Consider the following 11293-nt stretch of genomic DNA (forward strand, 5'->3'; position numbering starts at 1 on the left):
GTGTAGAGAGTACTCTGAAACGAGTTACAATCTAGAAGTCACAAAAAATACAGTGTTAATCCAACGCATAAAGAGGGGAAGGTGTTTAATTGGATCTCTCAGTGTTTAATTAATTCATTCATTAACAGCATGTTTTACTGTCTTTGGTTCCTTCCACCACATAGGCTACAGCACAGAGAACAAACATTAAAGCTCACTGGCGTGGTATACCACACAGGCATCATAATAGGCATCACATTCTCTGCATGCTACGCATTTACCTGCATTTACCTGTGTCATTTAAAAACATAGGCTTGTACTGCATACTGTTGGGGTGGCTAATAAATAAATTCAAATAAATAAAGTGGCTGATAAATACTATCATATGTTATAATTTGTACCGAGCATGTTTCCAGATTTTCCAGATTATTTGTTGTTCAACACATATACAGGAATTGGACAAAAGTGTGGGAAGTTTCATGGCTCAAGTGGACCAGCCTGTTGGCCAGTCTTCATTAATTGCACATTGCACTAGTAAGGTGAAGTGTGAAGGTTTGTACCGAGCATGTTTCCAGAGTTTTCAGATTTTTTGTTGTCCAAAGAGACTTTCTTGGTCCTGTGGCAAGCATGCAACTCTAAGAGGCTACACTCATGGGTGCAGTTTGTGGCTGAATGTAATGGCGTCAACTCAAGGAAATGGCAAAATATAAATGTTCAAAATGTAAATATACTGATATTTAACTGATAATACTGAACATCATTATTCTTATTATACATTTCTTTAATGTTGTCCTGAAAAGATATACTTACAAATTTGCAAATACTATGTGAGGGGTGTACTCACTTCTGTGACATATGTATAACATGTGCAGACAGATCTGCTATCCTTTTCGCTTAGAATAAAATACATGTCCAAGTCAGCAGGTTGCTAAAATGACAGAATTTCCCTTGTGTTAACATCGTAGGCCCACCACGTGCAAGGTTCTGGAAGCTTCTGTCACATACTGGGGTTCATTTCTGGAAAGCGTAGTTGCTAACTATGTTAGCTACTTTGTTGGTTGCAATGCAATTTCCCATTGGCAACTACCGAAGTTGCTAACTGCTAACAACTACGCTTTCCAGAAATTCACCCCTGTATTGGAGTTGTAGTACTATCTCGGCCTACTGACTTAGATGACACATTTGGCCCAAGACCAATGGGTCAGACTGCCAAAGACAACAGCATTGCTGTTTGCAGACTGGAATATTACAAAACACAAACCTCCAAGTAAAACATCCAGGGTATTTCAGCATCGTGATTCCTGTGCAGGGTTAATTTAATCCTAAAATGAGTAATGTACCGTAGCTTTCATTTTTGACAACCATTGCATTGGTTTAAAAAGAGCTGAGTGTAGAAACAATGCATTAAATACATTTATGCACTGTATTGCAACTTCAAAATAGTATATAGACTATTTTCATACAGTATGTCATATCTAGAGTAAACTATACCTTAACCCTAATATTATCCTTAGGGTCTAAGGATAAAGGTCTTTGACCCCATTCAGTGTTGAACATCATAACAAATTACATGAAGTGCACATTTATCTTGTGGCATCTTTGATGACTTTTCCTAAATAGTTGGGGTAAGTGTGGAAAAAAGGAAGATTTACACAATACGCCGATGGATTTTTAACAAAATCTACCAACTGCACCCATATATAGTACCACCAAGGCACCCCCCTTCCAATACAGAAATACCCCCCCCCCCCCCCCCCCCCCCACCCACCCACCCACCCCGCCACCACCACCACCACCACCACCACTACCCACATGCGGTCAACATTGTTGTACCTTTACCCTTCACCCACTATCCATAATCATAAATGATGATAAAATGATTAAATTAAATTGTATTGTTTTTATATTATTATTATCCATCATAATAAATGATGATACATTTGAATGAGCTGATAGTCATTGATATTTATCATTGCTCTGCCCTCTGCCCTGTATCTTATATGATTGTTTTTTATGTGAAGTGACCTTGGGTACTTCGAAAGCGGCTTAAAATAAAATGTATCATTTTTTTTATATTACTCCATGATCATAAATGATGATACAATTGAATGAGGTGATAGTCATTGACATTGAACATTGCTGTGCCTTCTGCCCTGTATCCATAATCATTGATGAAGATAACTTTGATGGATCTGATAGTTATGATTATCATCCAAAGGCGTAAAACTGATCTGATGGTGACAACCAGGGCTGCGTTTCCAAAAAACTCTTAAGTAGTAAAGCCTAAGTAGTACTTAAGCATGAGGGGCCCTCTAGGCAATATATCACATAATTAAAAGTTTATGGATAAAATAATTTAATAGACCTACTTACAATATTTTGTCTTGCACATGCAATTAGAATGCTCGCGCAAAGTGCATGTGCGAGGTAAAATGGTGTATGTATTACATTTTAGTAATGATTTCTGATATATTGCCGACTCGGCACCTCATACTTAAGAACTAGCCTACTTACTGTAAGCTTAAGTCCTGGGCCTAACCTATGTGGGCCTTATGACTCTACGATATCTATCTATGTCTTCTTCTTTTGTATTCTTGCTATTCTCTCTTGTCTCTGTCTCTCCTCTCTACTTCTCCTTTTAAATCCATTGATGTTTTTTCCCATTTGTTTTTTTCCCACTTTGAGTTGCATGCCTTGTATGATACAGTGCTATACAAATACAATAATTATTATTACTACTATTACTATTACTTTAGTTTTTTTGGGAAACACAGCCCAGTTGTATTTCATTTCATCTTGGCGTAGGATGCTATGTTGAGACACGATGATGCAAATCCCCCTCCTAAATTTGTTGTCCCAAATGGACATATAGTAGATGTCTGCAGCAGCTGTTATAAACTGGTACATGGTACATTTCATGACTACAAAGTGGGGCGTCCTAGCCCCCAGAGGTGTCAAAAGTAAAAGTAAAAGTACATTTGTGGTGTAATTGCAACACTAGCACATGGCATTATTACATAGCTGTTACACCATTTACCCCATTGTACCTAATGAGATAGATAGACTGTGATGTTGTTTCTGAAAAGCACTGAAGGACCCACCACAAACTTGATCCAACCAGTGCTGGTTACTCAGATAAGTTACTTGTGTTTTTTTTTTACTTCTACTTTACTTTTGACACCTCTGTCGTAGCCCCATAATGCAAGTCGTTCCACCAGTGGTACGCTGTAATAGTCATTGAAACCATAACTACACTACTATGACATAACACAAGGCCTTCAGTAATGCACCACGACTTGGTCATTAGCATTCTGGTAACAGCAAGTTATAAAACGCTGTGTCTTAACGGGTTAAACCTTGGACATGATATCAGTCATGCAAAACACAATTATTTCTAGTTTAAGTAGTATGGCTGGGCATTTAAAGCTTAGGAAGTAACTACTCCACAGCTCCAAGATTATTTCTTTTTACGTCCAAGGCCAATCAGCCTCTAACTGGTTTCACAGAGACCTGTAAAGACACAAAAGGAATCATAAAAAAAAGAAACATAGCTCATAGTTCATACTTGGTTAGATGAAAAGATAACACAGAGGTATTTCATTCTGCATAAAGGTACCTTGTGCAACATGATGCAAGCGGTTTGCGAAAGCAAACACGGTTGGAAAACCAATATCCACGTTCCCACAGCTGTTGTCATGGGTTTCATGATTGTGCGCCCACGCAGGCCAGCTGACAGGAAGGGACAAAGGGGTATGTTGTCCCGGGCAAAGGGAGATTGGGGGCCCAGAATTGGGTCCCCATTAGATTGTATGTATTGGGTAGGGGGCCTCTTTAAGATGACTTTGTCCCGGGCACAGCAAAAGCTGTCAGCGGCCCTGCGCCCACGAGACACTCATACACCGTTAAAAAATACTATGTTATTTCAACGCTTAAGAGTCGATTTAACACCTTCTAGAGTGTATGTGCTCCTAGAGTACTCTCTAAGTGTTGAATTAACACTGCTTTTTTTTACTGTGTGCTTTCCATAACTTATGAGGGTTCAAGTGGAGGACCGCCAAAGATAAACATTTACCTTTGTCGTCATCAAGCAAATATTTATAATGATAGTCTCTGGTGCTTCAATATTGTCTTTTGTGCCATGTCAGCTTATACCTCAGATCATCTATTAGCCTACTCATGGTAGGAGAAGGCTCATATAAACAGAGCACCCACTGTCTTTTATACCGAATGTGTTAAATCGTTTAAAAAACGAACTGTCCACATCAAGACGGGTACAATGAGTTGAAAAATTGCCTTGATTTCTCTTTAGCAGACCCTAGCTACATTTACATGGGGCATTTACGTGTAAGTCAGAATTAACTGACTTTAATTCTGAATAAAGCTTAATTCCGCTTTTAAAATGTCATGTTAATTCGGAACTAAAGGAAAGATCATAGTAAACTTGACATAACTATTTAATTCTGAATTATTCATTCCTAATCAAAAGCATCGTGTAAACATAGTGAGTGTTAAAGGGACACTGTGTGAGATTTTTAGTTGTTTATTTCCAGAATTCATGCTACCCATTCAATAATGTTACCTTTTTCATGAATACTTATCACCACCATCAAATTCTAAGTATTCATTATGACTGGAAAAAATAAATTTTTCATACATGAAAAGGGGGATCTTCTCCATGGTCCGCCATTTTGAATTTCCAGAAATAGCCATTTTTTGCTGCAAAAATGACTGTACATGCCATACTACAAAATATTAATTTATTACTTAGTAAACTTTCATGAAAAGATCCAATTTGGCAATAGGCAACACATTTTCAATGAGCAGCATAGTTGCAGTACCTATTTTTACCATTTCCTGCACAGTGTCCCTTTAACCAAAAGAGGAGATATTCAACTGCAAATGTCTGGTGGCTTAGGACCTACAAGACACATCAAGGTTAATCCAGGAATGCTTTTGATATATATATATATTTTTTTTTTCAGACTATCCTGTTTCTGCTTTTCATGCATCTTGCGCCAGCTTGAACTCGCCCATCATCATCAGCTTATAATAACCCTAAAGGTGATACCGTACTGTAGATTCCCTGGCCACAGGACTGGACTGGCCATCTGGCATAGCGGGTATTTCCTGGTGGGCCCTGCACCCTTGTAGCCCCCTTTTTTCAGAAAAATAAAACATTTTTTTTTTTAAATGTATTTTACATTTCTGAAAATAGGGGGCCACAAGGGTATCATCAAAATGGCGGACCATGGAGAAGATCCCCCTTTTCATGTATGAAAAGTGCAATTTTCCCAGTTATATTGAAGACTTAGAATTTGATGGTGGTGGTAAGTATTTGTTAAAAAGGTAACATTTGTGCATTGGCATTAATATTTGACATTAATATTTAAGATTCAGTGGGAAACAAACACAAGTCTTATTACATGAAGAAATAACCCTATGGCAAATAGCCACTTTTCTCTTTCCTCTAACCTGCTTCATCATGCTCGAGTGTGGATGCACTTTTCCCTCCAGTTGCTATGCAACGTAATTATCGTAATTAGTCATTCTAGAATTATGAGCAAACATGACGGAGACATCCTCACAGTCTTGGTTTGTTAGGCAACAGATGATCGTAAAGTAACCACTTTAACACACACAGCTGGTTTACCCAAAGCAATATGCAATATGTCCACTCTTATGGCATACATTCAGATTACTCAGATACATTTGATATACTCATATATTTTTTGAATTCTTCCTAACATTTTTTGTTTTAGCTTTTTACTAATTGTTGTGTGATATTCTCCAAAGGCGAGAGGCCTACAACGCCTAATTTCAGAATGCCTGACCTTATAGCAAGAGGATCAAAACCTCTCTCCAAAACTCAATTCTAAATTCTAAATTCTCTCTGTTCAAACCATATGCCGAACTATCATAGCCTAACAGATCATTTGGCACTCTGGCACTGCGTAGGCCTAATATTAGTAGTAAACACACAAGTTCTGTGGCTGTTTTTTAGTTACCGTAACACTGACAGGTATAGGGCCGCTGACAGCCTTGACTGGGCCCAGGACAAAAGCATCTGTAAGGGGCCCCCTGATAATTCAATGGGGACCCAGTTCTAGGCATTTGGAGGTTAGGGTGTGCATATCCACAAAAACAATAATCCAAGTGCTAGACAGTTTGATTCAGTGGTCCACATGTAACAGAAGCCAACTAGCAGAGTGTGGTTTCCCTCCCGAAGCCTTAAGACAGTGCGGTAGCATTGGGCCATCAGACCAGTCCTCTAGCTCAGCGGTCTCGAACTGTGCCTCCCATTCCCGAATTGATGTAGTTGATAAGGTGGCAGGTTCGCGTCCCCAAGGGGATGAACCGTGCAGGAACACCTCCGTTACACACACACACTGGGGTTGAGCTCCAAAAATATACCCTTTTTTGTCATTAAACAAATAGGCCCACTCTAGGTCCCATCTCTGCCTGTCCCTGGGACAACATTGCTGTTGGGCCTGCTGGTAGCATATTGGCAGCACTTTGACATGACCCGAAGTGACTGCAGGGACAAGCAAACATGCCCACTCGCTCACTCCCTTCCTGATAGTAATGTGTTGCTGATGAGTCACAGAGGGGTCACTGACAGAAATAGCTCCAGCAAAAAACACAGTCCACATCTGGCACACACACCCCCAAACACAAGCACACACACACACACACACACACACACACACACACACACAGTTGCTGACAGCTTTGTCCGGGCCCGGGAAAAAGTCATGTCAAAGCCCCCAACCCCCCACTCAATACTGTAGTAGAAAGTAATGGGGACCAGATTCTGGGCGCTCTCTCTCCCTGGGACCACCATTTCTCAATATCAAGTGCCTTGGTAGTGCGTGAAACTCCTAGTGATTGGATAGTCAGCGTACTTCACCAAAGAGTACCCAATCAATGGGCGTTTCACACACTACCTAAGCTAGAACACTTGACATTGGGAAATGGTGCTGGACAACAGACCCCTTTGTCCCCCTTCGGCTTCCATCCCTGCACATGGTAGGTGGTGTTGTTTTCAGAACACCTGTGTCTCACCTAGTAGGCTATAGATAAGAAACACATCTTACACATTATTTATCAAAGCGGTGCATTAAGGTTATTCAATTGATTTATTCACTGGGGATATAGTATAGCCTACTGTTACATACTAGCCTTGTAAGCCAATTGCCTCCCCAAGGACAACTAAATGTAGGCCTAGCCTCGCGACGCCATCCTCTGTAGGCCTACTCCAGTCGGCTATTCGCCCAGGCTAAACTAAATGAGTCATCCCGATAAGATAAGTCACCTAAACGTCTACAGCATGCAAAAAATAAAATAAAATAAATTAAAGATCGCGGTTTATAGCCTATTTGTTGGCGCAATCCAGGTGTTTGCACTTGCAGAGATACGCGCTCGTGTGTGTGCCTGGTGAGCTTCGATTTGATTGGCCAGTGCTCGAATACGTCACTTACTTATCATCGCAGCGGTGCCATTGCCCATCATCACACAAAAAGGAATAAGGAGTATTTGGTGACACACAATCTGCGCCTTTGGGGAAAAGGCTCCAAAAGCTAAACTCCTCCACCATGGGGAGATCAGAGAGAGGTTGGATTGTTCCTTTAGTCCTGTTAGGATTGTTCCAGGCGAGCAATGGGGATCCAGATAAACAGGTAAGTGAATTAAGTTATTCTTTATTTTATAATTAATTAATACTGAACAAATAATATTTTACATTCTTAAAATCTTATCTAACCCTCAGTCAATCGAAGTTCAGCTACCTAAATACGAGGGATACGATGAAACCAAAGTCGATATGTGAGTGTCAGATAAACATATGTTGTAGCCTAATGATAAGCCAGTTTATGTTGAAGGTTGACGAATTCAGGATACTCTGATGGTGTGACCGAGGCAGACAACGTTTTTATTTATTCTAAAATATAGCCTACTGAAGTAATATCGCAAAGAAATGAGTTATTTGTCTGTAAGCACTGCGCGTGACGTGCGTGCTGTGTCGCGAGCTCATTCGTGCGCCACGCGTGCAGGTGAAGGTTTAGCAGCTGGTTGAACTACTGGTGAAAAGATGAGGCAACAACTAAACGCTCGGTCCAATATTTAACATGTGGGCGTAGAATATGTGTGCCTGTGCCAGCAGATTAAGGTCGATTGAATGCGTCTCTCAGTTATCGATTACCTGTTGATCTTGGTGTTTGGTTAGCTGTGGTTCTAATGGCGCACAAAGTGGATTTATTTATTTTGCGTCGCGCTTTTACCTTGCGCTCCTGACGCGCGTTTTGTCTACAGCCGTTTAGGGTCATCACCATGCACGAGTGGACTGAAAATTATGATTTGCTTGGTTTCAGATTTGTTCTCCATCGCCGGGCTCCATGCACGACTATGGAGCTAGAACTCTGAATGGTTCAGAGCACATCAATTTAAGCCAGTATGCTGGAAAGACCGTCCTCGTTCTAAACGTTGCCACCTACTGAGGACTAACCTTCCAGTATCTGGGTAAGTCAAAAGCATTTTGGGGAGTATGCACATCAACATTTGGTTGCCAAAATCGTTAAGATGGATATGGAGACCACCTCATGCACTTATTTGCGCGCCGTCGTATGGCCTATTGTTGGAAACCTTTTATTTATTTAGACTTAAATTTAATGAAATAATAATCAACATGCCCCAGTGTAGGACCTAAATGTGCCCGTGTTTGCCAGCAGTATGATTTTGAAAGTGTCGTGAGATGAATGCACCTGCCAGTCGGTCCAATGTTTTTTTGTTGCTCTTTTCACAGAACTGAATGCACTGCACGAGGAGTTGAAAGGTCGCAAATTTACCATTCTCGGGTTTCCATGCAACCAGTTTGGTTTACAGGAGCCTGCATCTAACCATGAAATTCTTCCGCTTCTAAAGTGAGTATTGCTCACACTGGTTTTCATCAGTGGCAGCTGTAGGGCTTGACATTGAAGTTGGAGGCTTTAGGCTATTAGTGTTCCATGAAGCATTTAGCCAGATCACATTACTTTCAGACCTCAATCAACAGCCCCCAATCAGGAAATATCTAAACTTAGCCTTTCCTGACGATGTTATGAGAAGGACTTTGTTTTTTTTTTGTTGCTGTTGTTTTTGTTTTGTTTTGTTTTGTTTTTTTTTTTTTGGGGGGGGGGGGGGGGGGTGTCTCTCATTGTATCAGTTGTTGTGTCTAGGCCTACAGACTTTCAGTAGCTATAGCCTACTGGATTGGTGTAATTGTAGGTGTGAATGATTGGGACATGGCCATACCACTTTGAGATAAACCTAGTTTGCCCCCTTCACGTTTTCACAACAAACAAATTTGCCATCAACAGTCCCTGCCGCTCTCCACTTTCACTTCACTTTCCAAAAGTGTGTGGGGCTAAATGAGGTCATCTCTGCTGTGGACTGTCTGATTCAAATGACTAATCATGAATGGGTGTGTCCTATAGGTATGTTCGCCCCGGCAACAACTTTGCCCCCAATTTCCAGTTGTTTGAGAAGAGTGATGTGAATGGCCTGAAGGAAGCGCCCCTCTTCACTTTCCTCAAGGTAAGCTCAAGTGACTCATCACCATGTTATGTGGGTGACCTGGAGCTAAACTGTAAAGTTTGTGTCTTAATGTAAAATTTGTGAAGATGAAGTATACTGAAGTCGGTTGTTCACAATTGTCCCTACACACAGAATGCTACAACACAAAACACTTGTTTTTGTCCTGGGCCCCTAGAATCTATATTGCAATGACTCCATGTCTGTTTGTCCGCATAATTGATTTGTCAGTAACTCTTGTCATTATTAATGGCTCGCATGTTGCCAAATGTTGCTAGTAGACTTGAATGGGGGATTGGAAACATTTGAGTGCCAGGTTGCCATGTCTAGGGTGCATTTCTCGAAACCATAGTTGCTAACTTCATTAGTACTCTGTTCTTTGTAATGCAATTTTCCATTGGCAATCACCCGAGTAGCTAACAAGCTAACAACTATGCTTTCAAGAAGCGCATTCCCGATTTCACTACATTATAGTATAATGTTTATAATGTATATTTTTTTGCTGTTGTCTTCAGAACGCTTGTCCCCCCGTCGGCGAGAGTTTTGGGAACCCCACCAACAGGCTCTTCTGGGAGCCCCTCAAGTCAAACGACATCAAGTGGAACTTCGAGAAGTTCCTGGTCGGGGCCGATGGCCGGCCCGTGATGCGGTGGTTCCCCAGGGTCAACGTCTCGGACGTCCGAGCCGACATCTTGAAATACCTCGCTCTCGAAGAACAGCAGCAGCACTACCAGACCACAAAACGTAGATATTAAAAGAAAAAAACACCCAAGTCGCTAACTGATTTCAGGACCTTTTCAGCGATGTAGAATATGCTCCAGACCTGTTTTGTTGTTGTACTTGTGTTTCCTATAGGCACCTGTAGTAGGCTGTGGCTGGTGGCGGAGGCGTGGGGAGAGGGACCTGTTGGTGACGGTGGGGCCTGAAAACAGTAACCCTGTGGGGCCTCCACCTGAAGGCTGCAGGGGCCCTTGGATGGTTCTTCTCAGTGCATTCAGGCCATCCTGGGCAACCCTGAGGCGTCAGGCCTTCTTCCCTACAGCACCCACTACCTTGCGGCCTACTCATGCCTTTGTGTGCTTTCAGTAAAAAAAAACTGTAACTGAGCAAAACAACCACTTGTGTCATGGTGCTTGATTGATTGTATCTTTTTGCGTTTGGGCTCTTAAGCCTTTACTGAGGGGAACAGTTGAAGATGGTGACTGGTGATGAGTGGGAGAAAGGGATGCGGAAGTATTGTGAAATGACCTCGGGCCAGAATTGAACCCGGGTCCTAGCGTAAAGGTACGGCCCAGAGCCGTCTAATAAGAGTTGTCAACCGGGAACCAGGAAGTCGTTTGGTGACGTGATTCATGCAGATTAAAATATTTCTTCACAGCAACTTTCTGTTCACTTGAGAGACTACCACAGAACCATTACATGCCAAACAAAGATTAAGTACAAACAAATTACATTTACCTTTACTATATTTCCTGTGTTCTACGGCCACCTCCTGGAACTAAGTAACTAGTTCTATTAGAACTGAAGTCAATGGTGATTTTCATGTAAAACGCTCCGTGAGGCTCCATGAGAGCCGCCATTGCTGTTGAAAGATTGGACCAGAGGTCTATGGGAGAATAATGACGTAATTCTCTTATTACAGATGGCTCTGGTACGGCCCACTGAGCCACATCGGCCTCTGTATAGATTATCTATTGAGGCCCAAGAGCATACAAGGGAAAGAAAAATGTGTATCAAGTAGAGGTGCGCC

At 41.5% G+C, this 11293-nt stretch overlaps 1 protein-coding gene across 2 annotated transcripts; it reads left to right on the forward strand.

Annotated features, from left to right (window-relative positions):
- The first annotated feature begins 7481 nt into the window (after positions 1-7481).
- On the forward strand, positions 7482-10696 carry gpx3 (glutathione peroxidase 3). Of its 2 annotated transcripts, none has more exons than XM_063190155.1 (5): positions 7482-7655; positions 8346-8493; positions 8777-8894; positions 9447-9546; positions 10059-10696. In XM_063190155.1, the coding sequence occupies exons 1-5, from the start codon at positions 7572-7574 to the stop codon at positions 10296-10298; spliced, it is 690 nt and encodes a 229-aa protein (XP_063046225.1). In that variant the 5' UTR covers positions 7482-7571; the 3' UTR covers positions 10299-10696. The 2 variants fall into 2 exon arrangements, with proteins under 2 accessions (XP_063046225.1, XP_063046226.1); XM_063190156.1 differs by lacking the exon at positions 7482-7655 and adding an exon at positions 8060-8143.
- Positions 10697-11293: the final 597 nt, after the last annotated feature.

The sequence above is a fragment of the Engraulis encrasicolus genome, chromosome 23, assembly GCF_034702125.1.
Source record: "Engraulis encrasicolus isolate BLACKSEA-1 chromosome 23, IST_EnEncr_1.0, whole genome shotgun sequence".
Classification (NCBI taxonomy): Eukaryota; Metazoa; Chordata; class Actinopteri; order Clupeiformes; family Engraulidae; genus Engraulis; species Engraulis encrasicolus.